A 23760-nucleotide genomic window follows, 5' to 3' on the forward strand; every position below is an offset into this window, starting at 1 on the left:
TAGAGGGGCCGGGGAGCGCATCCCGCCCCCGCCGCCCCCCACGCCGCCGCCGCCGCCGCCGCCGCTGCCGCTGCTCACGCACTCGGAGTCCCTGGCCTCGCTCCCGGAGGCGGGGGCGCTGCGGGCGCGCGCACGCCGGCCCCCGGCGCGGTCCAACCCGCGCGCCTACCGGCCGGGGCCTCGCCGGCGCGCGCCGACTTCCGCATCCCGCTCCGGGCGCTTCCGCTCCTAGCGGGGCCGCTGGGAGGTAGGTGGGGGCGCGAGGGGCGCGAGGGGCTCTCGGGGCTCTCGGTGGCCGCCCCCCCGGCGTGCTCGCTCACGTGGGCGGCCCGCAGCGGCGGTTCCCCCGGCGGGTGGGTGTTGTCACAGGGCCTGCGTCGGGAGCGGGGCTGCGTGCGAGGCGCGCGGGGGGTCCCCGCACCTGGGGCCGACGGAGCCGCGCGGGGGGCGGGGCGATCCTGACCCTCGGGTCCGGCCCCGCCACCGGCCACACTGAGACCTCCGCGCCCGGGCGGACGATGGCGCTCCCCCGTTCCGGCTCGCCGGGCTCCGACTTCGAGCTCGTTGGCCCCGCAGCCCCCTCGGTTTCGGAATGAGACAGCTCGGCCGAGGGCAGGTGACCCTTGCGAGCCCTACAGGTGGGGAGCTGGGGGCCGCGCCAGAGTCCTGGCTTCCCGGCTCGGGCCGTGCTCCGAACGGCGTTTCCCGTTCCGGGTTCATTCCCACGCTGGCGGGTGGCTCTGCTGTCTTTCCAGCCTTAAGCCCCCCGCAGGTGGGTCTTACCGTTCCGCAGGCGAGCGCTCTCGGTTACCAGGTTCGCTTCCTTCCCCAGGGTGTCCTCCAGTCCTCCCGATGTCGGCCCGTGGGGTTCGGCAGAGGATGAGTCCTCCGTCTTCCTGTCATCAGTAACCATTCTTCCCACCTGCGCCCTCGCCGTCCGCTGTTCTCATGTCTACCTTGCTCCTCAATCTGGATTTTGGTGAACCCCCCCCAAAAAAAGCAGTTGAGGGGAATGCCAAGCACCGTAAGTTTGTCAGGAAGCGGCGACTCTTGGAACGGAGAGGCTTTTTGAATAAGAAGAACCAGCCACCGGGCAAGGCGCCTAAGCTGAACTCCGAACCTGCAAAGAAAGGGGAGACTTCGAGCGTGGATGGCGCTTGGAAGGTCTCTCCCCTTCCAAAAAAGAAGAGCGTTGCCTCCAGCAGTGGACCAGAGCAGTCCCTGGACAAGAAGGCTGCAGTGCCGTGGCTGACCCCAGCCCCTGTGCAGAAGGCCGGGTCCTCGGTGGGGAAGGTGGATTTGCTGGGGGAGTTCCAGAGTGCCCTTCCAAAGATTAGGAACCATCCAGCTCGCCCCCACAAGAAGGGCCCCCAGAAGAACCTTACTCAGAAGAACGCCCCACAGAGCTCCTCCCAACCTCATTCAGACGATAAGTGTTCTGGATCATCTCAGAAGATGGTGGCCATTGACTGTGAGATGGTGGGCACGGGACCCAAGGGGCACGTCAGCTCCCTGGCCCGATGTAGCATCGTCAGCTACCACGGAGACGTGCTCTATGATGAGTACGTCCTTCCCCCCTGCCACATCGTGGACTACCGGACCAGGTGGAGTGGCATCCGGAAGCAGCACATGGTGAATGCTACCCCCTTCAAGGTCGCCCGGGGCCAGGTGAGAGGCATGGGGTGCACTGGACACAGCGAGGCGCAGGCCATTCCTCAGCCAGCGGGTTCAGCCTGGGAAGGAGGCAGGTGGACGGCCAGGTGAAGGGGGCTTCCTGCTGAGGTGAGGCAGGCTGAGAGTCCAGGAAGTTCCAGGTCACTGCTGTGACCGAATGGGGGCAGCTGAGACCTACCTGAGCTCCCAAAACCAGTTCTCTGGGAACTGGGAATCCACACAGGGAAGTAACTGCCGCCCAGGGGCAGAGCAGGAGCCTCAAAGGGCGAGGGAAAGGGCTCCGTTTGGGAATGGTTGGTAGAGCTGGAGTTTGGGGCTGGGCATGGAGAGGTGGAGACGGTTCTCAAGCTTCAGTGTGGCAGGCATGGGACCTGTGGGGGCCGCCTGCGCAGGGTGCTGTGCACACCTGGGACAGGGAGCCTGAAGCAGAGGGGATAAAACACACGGCGCAGGCGTGTCAGGACTCTGGCTTCACTCACGGAGCACACCTCCCCGTGGTGGCCCCGTGCTGGAGGCCCCGTGCTGGAGGCCCGACAGGGGAGCGGCTGGTCTCAGGGGGCCTCCAGGGGGCGCCCGTGGTCCGCGTCAGTGGCTTCAGCTCCCTGTTCTCCAACCCAGCGGCTCTGTCTGTTCTACTGGTTGTGTTCTCGGTCTGACCGTCAGGGAGCTTCATCAGGGCGGCTGGGGCCGGATCTTAGCACTTGGGAGGAAGGGCCGCACACTGTGGGCACCGCTGAGTAGGGTTGGAGAGAGGCAGGACGTGGAATGGGTCTGAGATCTCAACTCCGCTTACCTCGGAGGAGGGCTGTGTGTCGAATGAACGCCCAGCGAAGGTGTTGGCAGCCGGTAAATGGCAGTGGTGGTCGGGAACCCACAGGGAGCTTGTTGATCGTAGACTCCAGTCCCGTTTTTGTCCTGACGCCCTTCCCAGTGCCTGTGCTGGGGTGTGAGGCTAGGGGGTCTGGCCCCGTCCGGGAGCTCCTGGGGGTTCTGCACCGACCACGGGACTGCCACTCTTGTTCACAAATGGGGCTCCACTTGGGGAATGGCCTTCAGACCTGGCGTCCAGGCCGCTGGACCGCTTCCCTCTGCAGCCCGAGTCTCTCTCGTAGCTCGTAGGCCCTTCCAGCGTCTGACGGAAACCATAGACCCAACGCCCAGAAGAGCCCCACGTGCATAAACTATTTGCCTGTGACTTGGGACCCCTGTTACCTCCGTGCAGCCCATCTTAGACTGCGTTTGTCCAGCACGTGGGGTGGCTGGGGGAGTTCCCGTAGCGAGCCTGAAAACTGCAGAGTTAGCAAGCGTCTCACACGGGACTGCGATTTGGGACTGGGGCGACTTAGCCTGTTGTCAGGGTGGAAATAAAGGAGAAGATACGGAGCCGCTGCTAAATCCAAACCAGGTCATGCCATGGGCAGCAGCTGCTCTTGGGGAGCGGAGCTGGGCCTCAGATGGAAGATACCTTGTGGGGGGGGATGAGGCGGGCGAGCGCGTGGTGGAAGAGAGTCCGGAGGGACCCGTGGGCACGTTGAGCCTCCGGGACGCAGGACTCCCCACCCCCCCCAGCCGCCTCCGCCGCCTTCTCACCCCCACATCCTCTTCCTGTTTCAGATTCTGAAGATCCTCACGGGCAAGATCGTGGTGGGACACGCCATCCACAACGACTTCAAAGCCCTCCAGTACTTCCACCCCAAGTCCCTCACCCGTGACACCTCCCACATCCCGCCCCTCAACCGGAAGGCCGACTGCCCGGAGAATGCCACCATGTCCCTGAAGACTCTCACCAAGAAGCTTCTGAACCGGGACATCCAGGTAGCGACTCCCCAGATGCTGCCGGGCCCTCGGCGTGGGGGGTGGGGAGTGGGGGGCCCTCTTTGCTGCCTCGCTGCAGACTCTGGCCCCAGAATCACCCTGGACGGCGATGCGGGCGCCACCCTGATGGGAAGAGCTTGGCACAAAGGGGCCCCATAGTCTCTCCACCTGTATGTGGGGCCACGGTTCCTGTTCTCTGCTGAGCAGTGTCCTGGGGGTGGGGGGGTGTTTGGGAGAAGGAACATCTTCCGGTGCATGCAGAAGCCCGGCTGGGAAAAGGAGAAGGCACAGCATGCTGCTCTGAGAGCCCGTGGAGTGGGTATCTGGGTCTCCTGTGTCACGCTTGCACGGGGAGGATGGCCTGCCTGGCAGGAAGGCGGCGCACGCCGTGTAGACAGCGGCTGTGGAAGGGGGGAGGTGCCGGACTCGGGAGGTCCGCCAGGGATCTGGAACGTCGTGTGTGGCGAGCGCAGAGCAGCGCGGCATGGAGAGCCCGCAGCGGGCCCCGGGGCGGGCAGGAGTGCGGGACTGGAGCCCGGCCTGCAAGGACCCAGCGGCGGTGGCGTGTCGGGCTGGGGGAGCCCGTCGGGAAGGGAGGAGAGAGGCTCTTATGGCTTCACGCTCTTGCCTCCCTCCCATGTTCAGGTTGGGAAGAGCGGACATTCGTCCGTGGAAGACGCACAGGCCGCCATGGAGCTGTACAAGTTGGTCGAAGTCGAGTGGGAGCAGCACCTGGCCCAGAGCCCCCCGAAAGACTAGCGGCAGCGGGGGCGCTGCCCCCAGAGAACCGGGGCTCCGCCTGCTGGCGAGCTCAGCTGTGAGGGGGACACACGCCCACCCCGGGCTTAATACTTATGAGATCTCACGTCAGGCGTTGTGTCGTGTGTCTGGTTAAGGCCTCCAAGGAAGCAGGACAGCCCCACAGCCCCGCGCCTCTCCCCTCTTCCATGGTGCTAAGCCCGGGTCCCAGGGTGCCGGCCTCCAGCGGGCCTTCGACCTCCACGGGCAGGGCCCCTGCACAGTGTCGCTGCCCCTGCTGCCTTATCACCGGGGAGGCTGCGGGTCCCATTTCACGCCTTCTGTTCTCAAGTAACGAGCAGCACCCCTCTCCCTCTCAAGTACCCTGGCGGGTGGCAGTGTATCCCAGACCGCACTGAGCTGAGAGTCCCCGCCTGTTACCCCTCCTCACCCTGACCTCGGGAGGGCCCGGCCCGGGCAGGTCCAGTTCTTCGGGCTCCAAGGCAGTAGAGGTCAGAGCGTGGCTGGGGAATCAACTTTTCTGACTGAGGAAAGCAGTCCCTTTCCTAAGGTCTTGGAGGGTTTGTTTAATGTAGATCCCCCTTGGTAGGTTAAAAAAGAATTTTAAGTGTTTTCGTGGTTTTTAGTCTTTTATCTCTAAAGACTCAAATTATTCCGATAAACTTTTATAACGGAAACGTGTGGTGCTGTTGTTAGAGCTTCCCGTTAGAGAGTTTCTTCAGGAGGAGGCGCGCCTGGCTGGCTCGAGTCCGGCGTGCAGCTCTGGATCTCGGGAGTAGTGAGTTCCAGCCCTCCGTGAGACATAGAGCTTACTTGGGGAACAGAAAAATCTTGGCGTGAGGTCTTACGGGGCTATGGCTGTGCGACGGTCCGCGGGTCTTGGTGGACGGCACCGTCGGCCCCCTTTCAGTGGAAGTCATCAAGAAGCAACGACCAAGCCTTTGCGTGTGGCCCACATGCTCTGTTCCCTCGTCCTCGTCCCCACCGCAAACCGAGCACGCCTGCAACGATGCCCCAAACCCCGAAAACGCCTTCCCGCAGAGGGGATGTGGCCAGCGGCGTGACTCGGTGGGCCTGCGGGAGGACGGGCAGAGGGAGGGGAGGGTGCTTCGTGATGCCGGCCCGGTCGGTCCTGCTTGGGAAGGTGAGTCACAGGCCTGACCTCGTGTCTGGGATCACTGTGCACACTGTGTCTTGAGAGAACGCAGCCTTGGCGTCTGTTCCCGGACTTGTGCCCTCTTGACTGGCTGGTTTGGCTCCTGGGGCGGCGTCCGCGTCACAGCCGCCGGTAGCAGGGAGTTTCCTGTGGCCACGCCAGACCTTTGCCATGGTCTTGCTGTCCCGTCCTGGCCGCAAGGGGCTACCTGCCCAGGCGGCTACGGGGCCCTGAGCAAGTTGGTTCCTGCTGAGCCCGACGTAAGGAATGTCTGTGACACTTGGGAGAGGTGCCAGGCGTCCTCACACACCTCCAGGTGCGAATCGTCGAGGGCCGCACCCCGAATGGGGAGTACACGCGAGAGCAAGTGGGAGTCAACTTGTCATCCGTAAACTGGGAGCTGCCTGGGAAGGTCTCACTGGAGGTCGGCGTTGTGTGCGTCCGGGTAAACAGCCGGCGGCCCCGGCGGCCCCTCACCCAGCCACCCCACCCCACCCGCCCCGCTCCCACCACGTCTGGTCTGGGTGCAGGGCTGGCCAGAGCCGTCTGCTCACCAGGAAGAAGCTGGGGCCCAGAGGACCTTGCAACCATTTCCTCCGTGTTTCCTCTCATCACAGTTCCTGGTTTAGAGCCCAGCTTGCCCTAAGCAAGGCTGCACGGGACCCTCTACCCAAGTCCCCTTCCTTCTCTGCCCTGTTCCCAGGGTCCTGGCTTCCTCTGAGGGCGGCCAGCGCCTTGCAGATTGCCGCATGAGTCCAGACCACGTGTTTACGCCAAACGCCGGTCCCTGGGCTGGAGCCCGGAGCCCGTGTAGGGAAAACATGCGTTCCCGGTGATACTGCCTTCCCAGCGGGAGGGGGTGCTGTGATTCAGAGACCCCCTCTGCAGGTGAGCTTGGGGAGGGGCAAGGCGAGGAGAGACGTCTCCTGCTAGACGCCATCTCGGTGTTGTGAATCTTCATCAAACCAGTGGCTCTCACTGAGAAGGGGTTGGCGCTGCACACACCCCCCCACCCCCGCCAGTGGCCACAGCCAGCCTGCAAGGAGGAGCCGTTTGATTCCTGGTTTAACAGGATCACAGCTGACAATAGCAAGGTTCAACAGTGCTGGGATTAGGAACTTGCCCCAGGTCACAGGAGCCCAGATCCAAGTGTAGAGACAAATACTCACATACGAAGGTGCCAGGTGCGTCCTGACTGTCCTCCCTCTGCAGCGAGCGTACAGCTCCCGGAGCGCTGCCATTCCTGGCGCCGGCAAGCGCCCCGCGGTATGAGAGCCGGTGACCTTATCACCGGGGCCGGAGTGGGATTCTGCCATGTACTAAATGTGGCATCAAGGGTTCCAGCCTTGAAACCCTGGGACTCGGAACGCCTGGGTGGCTCAGGTGGTCAAGCATCCGACTCTTGGTTTCCACTCGGCTCCCGACCTTGGGCTTGTGAGTTCAAGCCCCGTGTAGGGCTCCATGCTGGGCAGGGAGCCTACTTAAAACCATGATGCTTGCTTTCTACCCGTGACGTTAATGGCTGCTGTCGACAGCAATGGTGTCCGTGGGTCAGGCAGGGTGCTTGGTGCTCGGTCCTCTGGTGCTTGTGCCGTCCTCACTGAGTCCGGTGCTGGCACTCTCACATGATAGTTGGAGAAGCCTAGGTTGACACAAGAAATGTCGCCCAGGCCCAGTAGCCGCGTGCGGGTGGCAAGCCTCTGGTCTTCACCACGGCCCAACTCTGCTGTTGACCCAGCCCCGCGGCCTCTGAGAAGACTGGGAACCCTTCTGCTCAGATCCTGCTGATGCACCTGCTGGGGGCCGGGTGTGGGGCCAGACACGAGGGAAGCGGCGTGGTCTTTGTCCACTGGCCGCTCACCGTCTGACAGAGGGACACCCGTCAGCTCACTTCAGACAGCCAGTGCGCCCCGAGACCGCTGTGGGATCTGAAGCAGGGGACCCATGAGGTCCCACTTGGGCTGCAGGAGGATAATGCTCGCCGCGGAATGGAAGCTGGATTGGAGAAGGGCCGGGAGACGAGTTCTGTGTGGACACTTCGGAGGAGCGCTGAGGGAGAGCTGCATCCGTGAAGTGGGAGGAGGCCTGCGAGTGTCCCTGCCGAGGGAGAATCAAGAAGACCTAGAGGTCAGGGCAGGAAGATTAAAGACAGCCTTGATATTTCTGACCTGCGGGACACAGAGGCTGTCCTTCACCAACGTGAAGAGCCTTGGACTGGCAGGAGGGCTTCCTGTAGGAAGGTGTATACAGAAGAGCACAAGGCCGAGATCAGAGGCTTGGGAACACCCATCTTACAGGCCTGGAGGGAGGCCTGCTGGAGGCTGCCAGGGGCCAGAGGGCGACAGAAGAGTCTCCAGCAGAAAGGGGACAGTGTCCAACACCACGGCGAGGGCCAGTAAGATGAGAGCCAGGGAAAGGGTCTGCTTTTTGCATGAATTGGGAGCTACAGCGGGCCCCGAAGGACGGGGAAGACGAGCTTCACCTTGACCATCAGTAGGAACCCTTGTCTTCTGGGACCGAAAGGAAGGTGGGCGGTGTGGGGTGGATGGGTATGTTTCTGGGCAGCCCCTGGTGACCTGGTTTGCTCACGAAATCAGAGTATGAGCCAGAAGCCAGGGGACAGAAGCTGGGAGCCGCAGAGGCTGATGGAGGGCCCGCGGAGGGCAGAGGCTGGGGTTGGAACCTGGGTTTGCAGCGGTGGTGCAAGCCGGCTGGCAGGTCTTCTGGCCTTGTCTGGCAGCCCAAATGCAGAAGTGGCGAGTTTATGTGGTTGGGGCAAGGGGAGGCTGGGGTGTGCTGGAGCCCGTGGACTTGCAGCCCTAGAGGGCCTAGAGAGGCTGAGCTGTGGAATGAGGGTCAGAGACGTCCCGTGGCCAGCTGTGGGCTTAGAGACCCAGGAGGGGCGAACCCGAGCTGGATCCTCAGGGACCTGGGCAGACGTAGCAGCGAGCGCCTTCGGGGGGCTAAGGCATCGCCAAGGAGCATGCGGAGTCCTGACCCCTCCGTGGGAGCTGGGCCCGACTCGGTCTCGTTTGCAGACCCGGTATTTGCAGCGTACCTCTTCCACACCCCTCCCCAGGACCATTAAATACATGATTGAGTCAGAAACAAGAGGACTAAGGCACCTGGAGGGCTCAGTCGGTTGAGCGTCTGCCTTCAGCTCAGGTCATGATCTTGGGGTCCTGGGATTGAGCCCTGCGTCCAGCTTCCCGCTCGGTGGGAAAACGGCTTCTCCCTCTCCCTCTGCCGCGTGCTCTCTCTCTCTCTATCTCAAATAAATCTTAAAAAAAGAAAAAGAACAAGAGTACTAATGGAAGGCCCAGTTGATTATTTCTTTCAGCCTAATAGTCACTGATTTTGGCTGAAGTCACGTGTTTACTTGTTATTCATTTGTCCAGAAACGGTTATCGAGCACCAGCTTTTGCCAGACACTGTTGTACGACCAGCAAAATCTACGTGGGGTTCCTTGCAGTGGGGGCCGATGAGTGCCATGCAGGACTGTACAGAGACAGGCAGGTGCACGAGGACACAGGACTGTAGGTGGGTTGTAGAGAGAAGAGCTCTCTGAGGACAGGACATGGGAGCAGGGGCCTGAAGAAAGTGAGGAAACCCATTGTGTAAACATCTGGGGAAGAACATTCCAGAAAGAGCAAGAGGTGCAAGGGCCCCGAGGCAGGCGTTCACTTGGCATGTTCAGGAGCAGCAAGCCCAGTGTCGCTGGAGCAGACTGGGCAGAGGAAAGGGTGGGAGTGGGGTCAGTGAGCAGGGCAGAGGGAAGCAGAAACCACAGAGCCGCTAGACCATTGTAAGGACGCAGCTTCTCTCTGCACAAAATGGCAGCCACTGCAGGGTTTTGACAAAGGAGTTGTTTGAACTAACTCAGGGTGTAAAGGAAGCCCCCTCCAGCCCCTGGGCTGCTGGGAAGGGAGAGAAGAGAGACAGAACCACGGAGCTCTTGCTCTGTCTAAGGAAGAGATGCTGGGAGCCCGGGCAGCGGTGGTAAATGGTCTAATTCGAAACAGACTAGCTTCCCACACCTGGAGGATCTTTGGTGGGGGTGACCCTGAGCAAGTGTTTATTTTATTTTAAAGATTTTTATTTATTTATTTGATAGAAATCACAAGTAGGCAGAGAGGCAGGCAGAGAGAGAGGTGGGGGAAGCAGGCTCCCCGCTGAGCAGAGAGCCCGATGTGGGGCTCGATCCCAGGACCCTGAGATCATGACCCGAGCTGAAGGCAGAGGCTTAAACCACTGAGCCACCCAGGCGCCCCAAGTGTTTATTTTATTGCCTTTCCTTTCTTTTCTCGAGTAAGCTCAACATCCGACATGGGGCTCGAACTCACAACCCAAATATCAAGAGTCGCTGAGCTGGCCAGGCGCCGCCCGAACAAATACCTAAATCCAGGCAGACATTTTGGCCTTTGAAGTCTCACCTGGGCTGTGTACGCGCGGCGCACCCACCATGGAGCGCCCAGGGAGTGCTCGTACCCTCGGGGGCAGGACCCAGTGTGGTCCACTTTGGGGATTGGCCGCAGCCTCTGGCAGACAGACTGTGAGAGCTGTCCAGGCAGTGATGAAATGCGTAAGGGCCATCTAGGGGTGTGGGGGGCCGGGCTTCCCCCCGAGGCCCTGGCTACCTCAACCCCAACCGCCTTCGGAGCCCCTGCTCGGGTCGTGTCCCTCCTCTCTGCCCCCACCACTTGGCTGGGCTGACCTGCAGGCTTGCATGCTTAATAGGTCTGCTGTCTAGCCTCGCTCTGGGACACCCCCGACCCTGGGCTTTCTTGGAAAGGTTTATGTGACACGTCAGATTCTGAGAGAGGTGCAGATAGGGGGAAAGGCGTGGAGAGAGGAGGCAGTTTTAAGAATTTGGCTTGGAGGGGCACCTGGGGGGCTCAGTGGGTTGAGCCTCTGCCTTTGGCTCAGGTCATGATCCCAGGGTCTTGGGATCGAGCCCCGCATCGGGCTCTCTGCCCGGCAGGGAGCCTGCTTCCCCCTCTCTCTCTGCCTGCCTCTCTGCCCGCTTGTGATCCCTGTCTCTCTGTCAAATAAATAAATAAAATCTTTTAAAAAAAAGAAAAGAAAAGGAGAATTTGGCGTGGAAAGACAAACACCTTTGTCTTCCAGGCTCAACCAAATTCCATCTTAAAGGGTTGAAGAGCGGCTTTGGGATGGGCCAGACTGGAGACAGACCGCGTGGGGATGGCGCTCCGGTCTCCCTCGGCCACGCCTGCCGCGCTGGCCCGTCTGTCACAGCCTGAGCATTTCCACGAACCCAGTCAGTCTGGCCTGCCTCGTCAGGGCAGCTCCCCCCGAGGAGGGTCGGTCTGGTCTCCTCAGTCCCTTCTGCCCCATGGAATCCTGTTCGGTTGCTTCTTTGGAAAGAGTCCCTGAGATGGATCCAACCACAACCGAAGGAGGAAGAAGGGGGACTGGCCCTGCCCTGGGAGCCCGGGGAGGCAGAGCCCACGCCCAGGACCCAGAGGGAGGAAGAGGCCTATTGATAATCCAGCCTAGCAGCTCGAGGCCGGGCCTGGGGCTCCGGGCTGGGCTGGGAGAGTGGGTAGACGTGGGAAGCTTTCCTGAAGGGCGAGCCGGTGGGGCTGCTGAAGGAGCACAGGGGCCTTCGGAGAAAGGGCCGAGTGTCTTGGTGGCTTCCTCCTAGGCTAGGCCCGGTCCTGCTCCATGCACCCCCTCCAGCCAAGGCACAGAGCACCGCCTCCCTGCTTGGGTATCGGTTCCCTGGGGCTCCTGGAGGCCTAGCCCCAGGGGGTCTGGGAGCTCCAAAGAGGGGGTTGGGCCCCCAGAGACCACAATGCCCACAAGCAGCAAGAAAGGCCTGCGAGTGTCCAGGACCCAGGCTGGCTCCCTCTCTGGGCCGGTTCCTGCAAGCTTGGCAGGAAGACGGTCCCACCCAAAGTCCAGATCATCTGGAGACCTGGGATCCCGAGGCTGACCGTCCCAGAGCTCTGGGGTTTAGGAGGCAGGAGACTACAAAATCCAGGCGATGCTGGCTGGCTCCTTTGATCCGCAGGGACGTGTCCCCGCGGGTCCCCAAGTGCTAATCGCCCCCCACCCCACAGATGTCTTCCTCAGGTTGGTGGAGGAGGCACAGAGGGGAGGGGGGGCTTCGTCAGGGCAGCCTGGCCGAACTGCTCAGGCGCCAGCCCGGTGCCCTCTGGGAATCCGGGCAGGCGGGGAGGGCCCCTGCTGGCCGGGTCGGGCCAGGGGGTCATGGGCAGGGGGAGGCCGGAGACTGTTCAGTCTCTCTTTGACAGCTAACATTTTCCAGAGCTGGTGCCCGCAGGAGAAAGGAAATCAGAGCTTCCCACCTCACACATCTTTTTCCCATTTTGTTCATGCTGCCTGGGGAAAGCCATTAGGGCTAGGTCAGCCTGGGGCCTCCCCCACCGCCACCTCTCCAGCCCGCTGAGGGAGGGGCAGGGATGGGGGAGGGTCCCTGGAAGGGGCCCGACTGTGAACTCTTGTATCCCTTCTTAATTCCCTGTCCACTCAAGATGGGAGTGTAGGGGCAGGCACCCAGAACCCCGGCTTCTGGGGTCCTCTCTCACCGGCTCAAGTCCCCTGCACCCCTGCTTCTGTCTCTAGGGAGTCTGGCCCACTGGCCCTAAGGAGCATGGAGCCTAGGCCTGGTCTGCAGCAGGAAGTGCCCTGGGGTTGGGGATGCTGGCCTAAAGGGGGGGGGGTCTGGCCTCCTCCCTGGAGCCAAGTGGGGGCCCAGACTGCTGGCTATCATGGTCTGGAGGCCGGCTGCCCTGGGAGCACCGAGGAGCCTGGAGGAGGACTCCTCCCGAAGCTGGCTGATTGCCTTTCTGAGGCGAAGCCCTTCGCTCCGTTATCCTGCCCCTGCTCCCAGGGACGGTGAGCCCAGTGCCCTGGTTCTATCTTACCCAGTACTTCAAACGCCCCACTCTCTTCTCTGGGAACCTTGGCACCCCCCCCCCCCCCGCCCCTTTCCTCTTCAATCCTGGAGTCTGCTGCTCTGGCCTGGGGCCCACCCTCTGCAGTCCAGGCTGGAGAGGGAACGGAGCACCCAGCCAGTCTGCAGCCCTGCTGACCTCCTCCTCCTGCCCAAAACTCCAGCTCATCTCAATGGGGAGGGGGATTCCTGGACCCGCGGCTCTTCTTCAGTTTCCCATCGTCAAAGAGTGGGAGAGGAGGCATCTGGGAGATGGCTTGGGATCCCCAGAACAGGTCTTGGGCTAGGTTGCAGGCTGTCCTTCTTTTCCAGGGCTGGCCACTGTCCCCAGGTACCCTGCAGACCCAGGGGTTCAGCCTGCCACACTTGTCACGGTTCCAGCCATCCCTTTCCTGCCCTGGGCTGCCAGGGGTTAAGGAACCGGGGCTGGGCAGAGGGTAGGAGTGACAGAGGGGTCTGGCCCTAGTCCCTGGCTCATAAAAGCCAAGAGGAGTTTAACCGGGTCACAGAGCTGCCTGACTTCTCCATCCAGCAATGCCGTTCTGGGGGGGGGTGGGGGCGGGGGAGGCAGTCCCTCAGGAGGGGAAATGGGGGCCACCTCCGGCCAGGACCAGGGCAGATGCTGGCGGTTGCTGTCAGCAGTGCCGGCCACACTGGCTCCCCCTCTCCACCTTGGAGGTTCTCTAAAAAGCAGGACCGCAGAGTCGGGCTTGCTGGGCATCGGTGCCTGTCTCCACGGCGAGCTGGGAAAACCGGGCAGCGGTGTGAGTGGGGAAAGGCGAGGCTCTCTGCCAGGCCAGCAGGAAGCACCAGTCGGGGCGCTGGAACACAGGCAGGGGACAGAGAAGCACACACCCGGGGTCGAAGAGCAAGGGCAGGGGCCTTCTGTGCTCTGTGCTGCCCCCGGAAGAGGCCAGCAGAGCTGGGGGCCTCTCGCAGGGGACAAGACTCGGTCTGGACACGTCCTCAGCCCGTGCGTCCGCACCTCCTCCCTCCTGCCTGCCCGGCCCAGCCCTGAGGAGAGCGTTGGCAGCTGGGAACCAGGTAGCAGAGCCAAAAACAACAGAGGAGCCGCCTGGCTGCCTGGGTGCTGCCCGGCCCCTCGCCTGCGCGGTGATTTCTCCCAGAGCCCACAGCCCTCCTCCCACCGGAGCCTCCGACCCTGCCTGGCCACACCTGCCTCCTTCACCACGGCCTGGGGCTGGCGCTGGAGGTCCCCGCCGTCCCTGCCTTCCCAGACCAGCTGCCCCTTCGGGTCACTCAGGATTCTCAGCCCACACCTCCCCGGCTTGGGGTTGGGGCCGAGGGGGGGCCCTCTGCCGGCTTTCCAGGTCTCAGACCCGGTCTCCCAGTGGGCAGGGAGCCCTTCTTCCCTGCTGTAACAGCAATCTGACGGGAGAAGGGCTGGGTCCCCGAGCCCAGGCACACAGACAAGAATGGAACATTCCCCTCTGTACTGAGGGTCAGACCAGACCAGGAGGGAGACTGCTTGAGTTCACACTGTGCGGCGGGAAATCCTGCGGGCCTGGGGACCAGGGGACACCACGGTCCTGCCCCAGCCACTCCTAGCTCTTACTCTACTCTTGCTGAACAGCGCCCCCCTCCCACGGCTCCCTGGCCCTGCAGAAGCTGTCCCTCTGCGGAGTGGAGAGACCCTGCCTCACCTGGGTTCAGTTTCTGCCGGTCTCCCAGCCAGCAGCAGAGGCGGTAACTCTGCTGGGGCGAGGCTCTTCTCCAGTGCTGAACTCGGCCATGGAATCCCCTTGGCCCGGCTGGGGGAGAGGAGGGAGGGGTTCGCGACTCTCCCACTCTCGCCATCCCCAGCGGGGCAGGTGGTCCCTCCTGCCCCACCCTCAGGGCGGGGGTGGAGGGGGGTGGGCAACCCTCTGGCACGCACACACGCGTGCTCACTCACGCTCACGCCCTCCGCCCAGCCAGAAGCGTGGCCCCCTCCATTCCTTCTGCTGCAAAGCCAGCCACTTTGCTCGCAGCCTCACTGCCATAGGAACAAAGCCCCAGAAGGTTCGTTGCTCTCAGGCCTGTTTCCTCCGCACTCCAACCCGCTCTGCCTCTGCTCCCCCAGCTTTTCTCACCAACTCTGCACCCTGCCCCCGTCACCAAATCCCTGGGGCAGCCCCCGACAGGGGTAGGACTGAGGTTCCTAGAAAGGGAGAATGGGTTGCCTGGGGCTGACCTGCATCAGGTTTGGTCCTAATGAAAAGGCCAGCGACACTAGGAAATTCCTTCTCATTGATCCTGGTGGGGAAATTGAAACCAGTTGTTTGTGACTGAGTGACTGACGGGGGCTAAGCCCCTCCTTGTCGCCTGGCTCCACGCCTGCACCCTGCCCCTAGGCTCCGCCATCCTCCACTGTTGGCCCCCTTTCCCACCCCCCAATCCTCTTGTCCCACCCCCAGTGTCCCCCCCCCCCCGTGTCCCCCCATCCCCTTCCCTGCATCTTCTCTAAGCCCCCTCCGCTTGCCTGCCCCCAGGCTCCAGTGGGCAGCCAGGGCTTCTGGAAGCTGAGACCTGCTTCCCAGCATCCTGCCCCAGACCCTCTACCCACCTCCCTCCGCCAGGGTTGGGGTGCAGGGTCTGGAGCTCAGGCCCAGAGCTGCCAAACCACAAACACTCACATCTGGAAAAAATTCCCCTGCCAGCCCCACTTCCCTTTGTCTTATTTCTGTCTTTTTGGAACTTCTGGCCGCCAGGCCAGTGGGGGGAGGGAGGAAGTGAGGGGAGGGGAGTGGGCCCAGGCCTCCCCGCCCCCGCCCCAGGGAGCCCCTCTTCCAGCCTCCCCAGGATTCTCAGCCAGACCACACCCCCTGCGGCCCCCCTTCCCCCGTCTGCTCCTGTAGGTCTGGCCTCCTGATGAACGTCCTTTGGGTGAGGCTTTAACATCCTGAGTCACCAGGCTTGTGGGGGGAGATGGCCTGCCCTGGCCTTTCTCTCTTGCAGGAGGAAAGGTCGCCCCGGAGCAGGGGACTGGACCCTCTGGGCTGGGGGCTCAAGAAGCTGATGTGAAGAGGAGGTGGGCAGACTGACCTGGCTGGAAAGGGGGGCGGGGAAGGCGGAAGGGGGTGCCGGACTCGGACTCGCCGCCTTGTTCCCTCCCCCAAGCCTCTCCTCATCCCTTGGCTGGGAGCCTGATTCCACTGTCAGAACCTAATCCCCTCCGTTTACCTACAGCAGTGAGAACCAGCCAGTGGGGGAGGAACACAGGCCCTAAGCACCCCGCAAGGACCACCCCTTCCCTCCAGCACCTCCGCTTTTGTCTGTCTTTCCTCGAAGAGCTCCGACCTGCTGCCCTCCCACTTCCAGAAGCCCAGGCCACCCCCACCCCCAGATGAGCCCTCCCGCACAAACCCTGAACCCTAAAGCAGCTGAAGCACCCAGCTCCCTTCTGGAAGCCTGAGAGCTGATGGGGTCTCTGTTTCACAGCCGCTCTGTCCCGCCCGCGCAGGGACAGCCCAGCTGCTTTACTGTTTCCCGGACACAGGCGTTACTCGTTACTCCGAGATTTCCCGCTTCACAGCCCAGGGGCTCCAGCCCTCTCCAGCCTTTGGTGAAGCCGCCAGCACCCCCCCCCCCAACCGTTTGGCTCTATTCCTCCGACCCCTCCCTAGCCAAGGCCCCCAGCCCTCCAGACCGTTGCATGGCCCTAACCGAAAAGGGTTCAGGAGCTCAGTGAGCCTGTCCTCTGCTCCACCCATGGCCACGCTGGCAGGGAGGGGCCAGCTCTGGGACCAGATGTGGGGTTTTTCCTCCCCGCCTCGCAGGGAGCTGGGAGCGAAGCCCCGGGACAGGGGCGGGGGGTGGAGGGGCGGGTGCGGTGCGGGCCGCGGGGCCACGTGCAGGCTGTCGCCGAGGGCACCTGGGCCGCAACATCTCCTGAGCGCCCGCCCGCCTCCGCCGCTCTGCGGTTTGCAGCCTCGCATCTCCCGGCCCGTCTCCGGGGCTCCCCGCTTGACCTCCATCTGCTTCAGGCCCCCAGCCCTCCGCAAAGGGGTCTCGGCGGGGAGCTGGGCCCTGCCCCCTCCTTGGATCTCGCGCTCGGAAGCCGCCAGCGGAGGGCGGAGGGCGGGCGCTCCTTCCGCCGTCGGATGGCGCGGGGTGGTGACACCTGAGACCCCGCTCCACCCCTCCCCTCCCCGGGGCACCCCGTCTCCCTCCGACACGGGCGGCAGCGCGGCGCGCTGGGCTCCGCGCCTCGCGTCCCCGCCCCGCTCCCCCGCCCCTGCGGCGATCCCCCGGGGGTTCGGGGAGCCGCGCGACCGAGAAAGCGCCTTAATAAAGAGCTCGTGTCAAGTGATTGGCTGTGACCTCTGCCCTCCCCGGCCTCGCGCCCGGGGCTCTTGCTTAACCCTTGGATGCCCGCCCGACCCATTAAGAGGAAGGAGTCTCCCGCCGCCCGCTTCCTGAGCCCCCCGCAGCCGCAGCCCTGAACCCCCGGGAGGCCGGCGCGGGCAGGGGGTCCGCTCCCTCCCACCCCCCGAGCCTCTCCAGCAGGGGGCGCCGTTGCCCCACTTGGGTGCCCCCGGCCTCCCCCGGCGGCCCCAGACTCGGGGCGCGCTCGTTGCACCCAGTTCGGGCCCCGGTGGAGCCGAGCCCGGCCGCCAGCCTCGTCCCCAGCGCCCGCTCCGAGCGGGACTCGTCCGCCGCTGGTGTCGCCGGGCGTCCGGCGGGTGTCCGGCGCCAAGAAGTCGAGCGCGGGGAGTGAGGTTGGGGAGGGGCGGGGAGCACGCCGGCCGCGACCCTGGGGCCGTGAGACCTGAGCGTCTGCGCCCCGGCCCTGGCGTCGCCTCCCCAGCCACCCCTCGCGCAGGAGCCCGCCGCCTCGGCCCCCCGCGCGCGCCGGACCCGCCCACGGGGGACCAGTTCCTGAGGCCGGGGAGCCGGGGCTCAGGGCCCCCCAGGTGGGGTGGGGGCGGGGCGGGAGGCGGGGCCACTCTCCCTCTCCGCGTCTCTCTCGGGCAGGGGCGGGCCCGCTCCGGGTATAAAGGCTGCCCGCGCAGGAGCCCGAGCCAGCTCTGGGGTTGTCCTGCGACGTTCCCGTCCTGAGTCTCACGACCAGGCGGAGGCCACCGCGACATCTCTTCTGCCTAAAGACTCAGCGTGCAGTGCTCCAACCAAAGCGTCTAAGAGGACCGCCACCCGCGCCTCCATCATGCCCGACTTCTCCGGCAACTGGAAGATCATCCGATCCGAAAACTTCGAGGATTTGCTCAAAGTGCTGGGTAAGGAGGTCTTGGAGCTCCCGGGGAGCGGAGGGCGGCGAGGGAGTCCTCGGAGGTGGGCGCGAGGAAGAAAGGAGGGCGGGGATCGAGGCGCAGGAGGCTGGGTGTCTGCATCCCCAAGAAAAGGGGCCGAAGAGGGGCGAACGCCCCTGCGTGGGGGGGGCGGGGGGTGGCTCAGGGCCCGGACGTTTAGGCCCTTTATCCGGCGGGGGACCCCCACCGCACCCCCGTGCCAGCTCCTGCAGTGGCCCGCCTGTGAATTAAGTAGAAACCAGAAGCACGAGGTCGGTATCCCTGGGGGTGGGGCCGGGGAGCTCTGGGCAGTTCAGAAGCTGCAAACCCGCCCCCAGGCTGGGGGCCTGGGTCCTTACTCGGCAGAGCCCCTCAGAGCGGTGCCAGCCTCTGCACCCCCACCCACCCAGTAGCCCAGGCCCGGAGGCAGGTTCCTTATCCCTGTGCCCTGGCTCCACTCACCAGGTGCTCGGCCACCCTGGCTCCCACCCTGGCTCCACGGTTGCCCCTTCCCTCCGCCTTGGGCACTCTTCCATGTGTGACTGTGCCCCCACTCTCCATCTGTGACACAAATATTTCCCCACAGCGGCCGCTCCAGAATCCTCAGGCACTCTGGATAATTACCACTTTCTGAGATTTCAACAAATGGCTTCGTGCGAAACCCCAACCTCCCATTTCCAAAAATCCCAGTTCTCATCTCCCTCCCTCCCCACAGACCTGCTGCAGCCCCGCCCGGTGTGTTGGTTAAAGGTGGGGGAACCCTAAACCCACTCTAACTGCCTTTCTCAACTCTGGGTGCCCTCTGGTGTGTGGGGGAGGGGCTCTGGGATGGGAGGAAAGTGAGTTAAGGGCCTCAGCAATTGGGAAGCCCCCCCACCACCACCGCAGGAGCCGGCAGCCTGAGGGTAAGCATGGCCTCGATCTCTGGACTGAACAGGGTAGGGACTGAACAAGATAGTAGGGTACACCTTGTGCAGAGCTGGGTGTGCGGGTGAGTCTGGGCCCAGGAAGGACCTAGGATGCCGTGTTTCCATCATCCCTTGCCATTAGTTCTTGCACATAAACCACAAGACTTCTTCGACCCCTGTCTGCCTTCCACTCCGCCTCTGCAGCTAAATGCCAAAACATTTTCCCTTCAGAAAGCCTAGATATCATTCCCTGCCCTCCTCTGGATTCTGGCCACTCTCCCCAGGGGATGAAGCAGGAGGTGGCCGGGCACACCCACAGGCCCAGCTGGAGAGGAAGAGCCAAAGCCCAACCCCGTTGTCTGTCTGTCTTTGGCCTGTTTGTCCTCCCCGCGGGGTCTCTCAGAGCCACGTGCCTTCCTCGGGCCCTGCTGGGGGCAGATTGAAAACAGACCCACTAGACAAACAGTCCTGGCTGGAATGGCATCTCCTCGGAGCCCAGCGCAGGGTCTGCGGGACCTCGGCCCTTCCTTGCCTCCTCCGCCCTCACAGAGCACCCGTGCCCCCAGGAGGAATGCTCAGGTCTTTGGGAAGTAGCCCTTGTGCCCGCTGCGGCAGGCAGGGCACGTGTGCACGTGCTGCTCTTGTAGCAGGAGAGACAAGAGTTAGACAGTGGCAGGTGGACTGCAGGGGAGGCGGTGTAGGGGTGTCTGCTCTGCCAAGGCCCCGAGGTCTGAAAACCTCTCCCTGGACCCAGGAGGTCAACAGCCCAGAAGGGGGGCTCTTGGGGGCGTTCTCCTGCCCTCCCACTCCCTTCGTTCTGGAACAGTGGGTCTGCTTCAGTGCCGAGGGAAAAGAGGTTTTGTTGGTCTCGGAGCTCACGTCTGGAGGAGGGCCAGCGAGTCCCGCTTGCCCCCTTCATCCCCACCCATGGCTTCCCTGAAGGTCTCTGCTCCCGTTCAGGGGGGAAGGAGGTCACTGGGCAGGTGAAGTGGGGTGATGGTGCTTGGGCCTGGCCCCGGCCAGAACGACCTGCCTGCGAGCCTGTCTTCCTGCTCTCCGGGCTCCCCCGCCCTTCCTCGTGACTGGGGACCAAAGAGGAGAGGCCAGTTTGGGGAGGAGTATGGAGGACAGCCGCAGGGGCTCCCGGTCCGCAGAGGCTGAACAAGAAGACCTAACCGCCTGAGGTCAAGGTGATCCTCGAGTAGGGAACATATTGGGCGGGGGGAGCAGGGTCCCTGTCGGTCCCTTGCGGGGAGAAGGGCACAGGAGTCCCCCAGGAGGTCTAGCAAGGAAGGGTCCGATACAGGGAACTTTGTCTGAGCCTCAGATCTGGCTTTTTCTTTGGTTTCCTTTTCCAGTGAAAATAATAGCAGGATTAAGAAAAGTTGTGCCCAGAGCTGTGTTTCTGGGTCCCACGCGTGCCACCCATTTGCCCAGGGTCACCTGGCCCGCAGGGGAGGCTGAGCCCAGGGGACATCAGGGTCCAGTGGAGCCTCTGGCTTCCCCGGGCTGGGGCCACTCTGTAGAGGGGAACAGCCGCCCCAGCTGGTCACTGCCGAGGGGGACAGGGATGGGGCAAAGGAAGGCCCAGCTAGCCCTAGCCGTTGCGGGGGGGCGGCGTGCGGCAGGAAGGAAAGTGGGCCCTACTTCCAGGACGGGAGTGGTGAGGCCCGGCCAGGGCGGGTCTGGCCTGCCCTTGGCGCTGGGTGAAGACACAGTGACTCTGATGGGTCCACGCCCGCAGAGGGTCCCAAGCAGGGTGGACAGAGGGCCCCAACTGAAGTGAATCGGGCCAAGGCGGGCGACGGGGAGAGGCTACCGCCGAGAGTGCGGGGTCCGGGCCTTCGGCTCTGAGGTGCGGCCGCTCTGCCCGAGCTGCATGTGGGGAGGGGGGAAAGCAGGGGCCTGGAGCGCCGCTGAAGGCCAGCCTCCCCCCTCCCTGCAGGGGTGAATGTGATGCTGAGGAAGATCGCTGTGGCTGCGGCGTCCAAGCCAGCCGTGGAGATCAAACAGGAAGGAGATACTTTCTACATCAAAACCTCCACCACGGTGCGCACCACGGAGATCAACTTCAAGATCGGAGAAGAGTTTGAGGAGCAGACTGTGGACGGGAGGCCCTGTAAGGTGGGTCCCTGGGGCTCACGGCGTCCACGGCCCGGCCGCTTTCCAGTCTTGTCCTGGATTCTCGGCTCCGCTCCCCGTGGTGAAGGCCCTTCTCCTGCGCTGCCGTGGGCCCCACTCACGTGGCCTCTCTCTTGCAGAGCCTGGTGAAGTGGGAGAGCGAGAACAAAATGGTCTGCGAGCAGAGGCTTCTGAAGGGAGAGGGCCCCAAGACCTCCTGGACCAGGGAGCTGACCAATGACGGGGAGCTGGTCCTGGTGAGGCCTGTCCCCTGCCGGCCCAGAGCCACGTTCGGGAGTTTTCTGGAACAGTCCGGGGCACAGGGGGTGCACTGGTCTCCCCAGGTAGCTGGTGGGCCGGACGAAGCTGTCCCTGTCCCTGTCCCACACAGTGCCGCTCTGTGACCAGGGCACAGTCTTCCACGTAGAGCAAAGGACACGCACTGGGAGGTCCAGCAGTCCTCTGGGCGACGACCCTCCTGGCCTGGGGAGGAGGGTGGAGGACAGGACGTGAGGCTCCGTTGCCATGCTCCCTCCTGTGACACCGGGGCATGTGGGGACTAGCTCCCGCCTGTGGGTCCTGAATCTAGAAGGAGGTTTGGTCTCCGAAGCCACAGGACCACAGGCCTCGAGACCTATGAGTTAACAGTGACTTGTGACTTGTGTCCTTCCAGACCATGACGGCGGATGATGTCGTGTGCACCAGGGTGTACGTCCGAGAGTGAGCGGCCGTGGGTCCAAGAGTTGCCGGAGCGCCCCAGGTCATGCACCCAGGCTCCCAGGCTCCCTGCCCCTCCCCCTTCCTTCTAGGCTAGCTCGCCCCTCACCCCCTCGCTCTCCCTCACCCCCCTCACTCCCCCTCACTTCTGGGGATGCTGCCATGCCTCCAGCCAGGCTCTGCCTTGGGGGTCCCCCTCCATCTCCCCTCCCCCAACAAAGAGGGATGGAGAGCAAGAGCCCAGATCCCCCCTTCCAGCATCACTCCCCTCCCCAGCCAACAGCCCCGAAGCAGCCCAGAGCACGGCCTCTGTTTCTGTGAGGGGACCCGAGGGCCCCAGTGGGAAAGACGGCCCTCTGGCTTCTGCTCTTTGTCCCTGTAGCCTACACAGTGTAGAATATTTATTGGTTAATTTTATTAAAACGTTTTAAAAAATACAAGTTGTATCTGGCTCCTTGGGAAGGGGACAGAGAGGATGCCTGAGTGTCACTTTACCTGAGTGTCCTCTGAAGGACAGTGTCCTCTGATGCCTCTGAAGTGCTGTGTGGGAAGCCAGGGCGTCTGCCGCAGGGGGGCATTGGGCTCCAGGGAGGGAGGGGCCTTCCCTTACCCCAGTCCCCCCCCACCCCGCAGCCCCCTGCACCGTGACGCTGGCTTTCAAGGCTGGTCCTGGACCTCTGAGCGGGCGCCCGGGCCCTGCGGAGCCAACTCCCACCTTCTCCCACACTTTTCCTCCAATTGTTCCTTCTCTCCTCCAACTCCAGTCCGTGGGCTACCCCGGGCCTGGCCTTGGCCTCCCACACGGTTCCAGATGAGCTCCCCAACACCCAGGGACTGGGTCTCCTAATGAGACTCTGGTCCTGCCCGCCCTCTGAATCTGCAAGGCGACTCTCGGCCTTGAGACCGACACGCCCCTGTGCCAGCTCTCCGCCACCCCACGCCTCCACGCTCAGGTCAAGGCTCTACTGCGTCTTCCCAAGCTCCAAGGCCATCTCCCCAGTGCCTGCCCCCCTTCCGCAAGCAGAGGCTCCCGACCGGGACTTCTCCCGGCCCCCCTGGTCTCCTACCGTAGCGCCTTCTAATGGGCCTGCCTGGCCCACTCCCGTCTTCACGGCTTGGCTTTGTGGGGCCAAGTGAGCACAAGCATCAGGAGAGGTCCCGTCCTGGTTCTATCGCTGGCTCGCTCTGTGATGCCGGACAAGCTACTGAGGTCCAAGCCTCCCTTCTGTAGTCCAATGGCTCGTGTGCTGGGGAGTGATGGTGGGGGCTGGCAGGACCCAGCCAGGGTGGGTGGTGGCTTCCCCCGCCCCCTGTCTCGCTCATGTCCACTTCCCTTGTGCGCTGGCCACCTTTGGCCCTGCCAAACAGAACTCTCCCCTACATCAGTGACTTCAGTGCTCCGAGCCCCCCATCCCCCAGCAGCACACAGAGCACCCCCTTTAGCCAAGGCATCGAAGCAGCGACATCAGGCTCAGGAGGTTCACAGCACTTAGCAATAGCGAAGGTCCTACCTCTGGGAGCCTGCTTCCAAAATGCTGCCAGGGGCAGGAGGGGGGTCCTCAGACCAGAAACTGTATTATGTCAGAGCCCTGTTCCAAAACAATAAAACAGAGGTGCCTGTGGAGCTCCGTGGGTGAAGCCTCTGCCTTCCGCTCAGGTCATGATCTCAGGGTTCTGCGATGGAGCCCCGCATCGTGCTCTCTGCTCAGTGGGGAGCCTGCTTCCCCACCCCCCACACCCCGTCTCTGCCTGCCTCTCGGCCAGCTTGTGATTTCTCTGTCAAATAAAACAAAATCTTAAAAAAATAATAATAAAATAAGAAAAGAAAATTGTAAGAAAAAAAGTAGAACAGAACAAGCTCACCTTAGCGGTGGCCTCTCTGTGCAAATGACCGTGTAGACCGGTGTCCGCAGCCATTCCGGACACGGCCCCTCGCCCTCCCTGCGTGGGCCGCTCCCCTGCAGCGCCCCCCTCGCCCAGGGTGCCCAGTGCTTCTCGCCTAGCCGGAAGTGGCCTCTCTGGCCAGCAGAGCTGACAGCCCACGTCCTGCTTCACAGCCTGCGTGTGGCGGTGAGCCTCCCCCCCCTGCGAGAGCGGGGTGCCCTGGGGCCAGCCCCCTGCGAGAGCGGGGTGCCCTGGGGCCAGGGCGACTGGCTCCTGCCCCAGGAGAGGCCACGTGCTGCTGCTGAGGGCGGAGGGTCAGGGCCAAGGAGTGGGGGGACGCTGTCCAGAGTCCCCAGGCGAGCCGGTCCCTTCTCTGAGTGTGGGGCGGGGGAGATGGTGGGCCCTCTCCTGTGTGCGGCCGGCCGACTCGGGCCTCTGGACAGTCTCCTGGGAGCTGGCACCGTGCTGGATGCGGGGGAGGCAGAAATGCATCCCAGGGACAAAATCCCTGCCCTGCTGGGGCCTGTGGGAGGCCAC

The 23760-nt window shown here is 63.3% G+C and overlaps 3 protein-coding genes and 1 long non-coding RNA gene across 5 annotated transcripts; all 4 read left to right on the forward strand.

Moving 5' to 3' along the window:
• The first annotated feature begins 146 nt into the window (after nucleotides 1-146).
• ISG20L2 (interferon stimulated exonuclease gene 20 like 2) lies at nucleotides 147-4920 on the forward strand. 2 transcript variants are annotated; one of them, XM_032318140.1, is made up of 4 exons: nucleotides 147-247; nucleotides 833-1668; nucleotides 3289-3489; nucleotides 4135-4860. In XM_032318140.1, exons 2-4 carry the CDS (start codon nucleotides 949-951, stop codon nucleotides 4246-4248), a joined length of 1035 nt encoding a protein of 344 aa, XP_032174031.1. In that variant the 5' UTR covers nucleotides 147-247; nucleotides 833-948; the 3' UTR covers nucleotides 4249-4860. The 2 variants fall into 2 exon arrangements, with proteins under 2 accessions (XP_032174031.1, XP_032174032.1); XM_032318141.1 differs by lacking the exon at nucleotides 147-247 and adding an exon at nucleotides 261-353 and having other exon boundaries at nucleotides 4135-4920.
• Nucleotides 360-17267, forward strand: LOC116576203 (formin-like protein 18). Its single transcript, XM_032318156.1, has 2 exons — nucleotides 360-584; nucleotides 16768-17267. The coding sequence occupies exons 1-2, from the start codon at nucleotides 519-521 to the stop codon at nucleotides 17062-17064; spliced, it is 363 nt and encodes a 120-aa protein (XP_032174047.1). The 5' UTR covers nucleotides 360-518; the 3' UTR covers nucleotides 17065-17267.
• On the forward strand, nucleotides 14226-16745 carry LOC116576207. Its single transcript, XR_004280074.1, has 3 exons — nucleotides 14226-14366; nucleotides 15203-15375; nucleotides 15534-16745. It is a non-coding gene; the product is annotated as an uncharacterized LOC116576207 (long non-coding RNA).
• A 96-nt stretch (nucleotides 17268-17363) lies between the features above and the next one.
• Nucleotides 17364-21772, forward strand: CRABP2 (cellular retinoic acid binding protein 2). Its single transcript, XM_032318152.1, has 4 exons — nucleotides 17364-17581; nucleotides 20447-20625; nucleotides 20763-20879; nucleotides 21296-21772. Exons 1-4 carry the CDS (start codon nucleotides 17512-17514, stop codon nucleotides 21344-21346), a joined length of 417 nt encoding a protein of 138 aa, XP_032174043.1. The 5' UTR covers nucleotides 17364-17511; the 3' UTR covers nucleotides 21347-21772.
• Nucleotides 21773-23760: the final 1988 nt, after the last annotated feature.

The sequence above is a fragment of the Mustela erminea genome, chromosome 17 (genome assembly GCF_009829155.1).
Source record: "Mustela erminea isolate mMusErm1 chromosome 17, mMusErm1.Pri, whole genome shotgun sequence".
Taxonomy (NCBI): domain Eukaryota; kingdom Metazoa; phylum Chordata; class Mammalia; order Carnivora; family Mustelidae; genus Mustela; species Mustela erminea.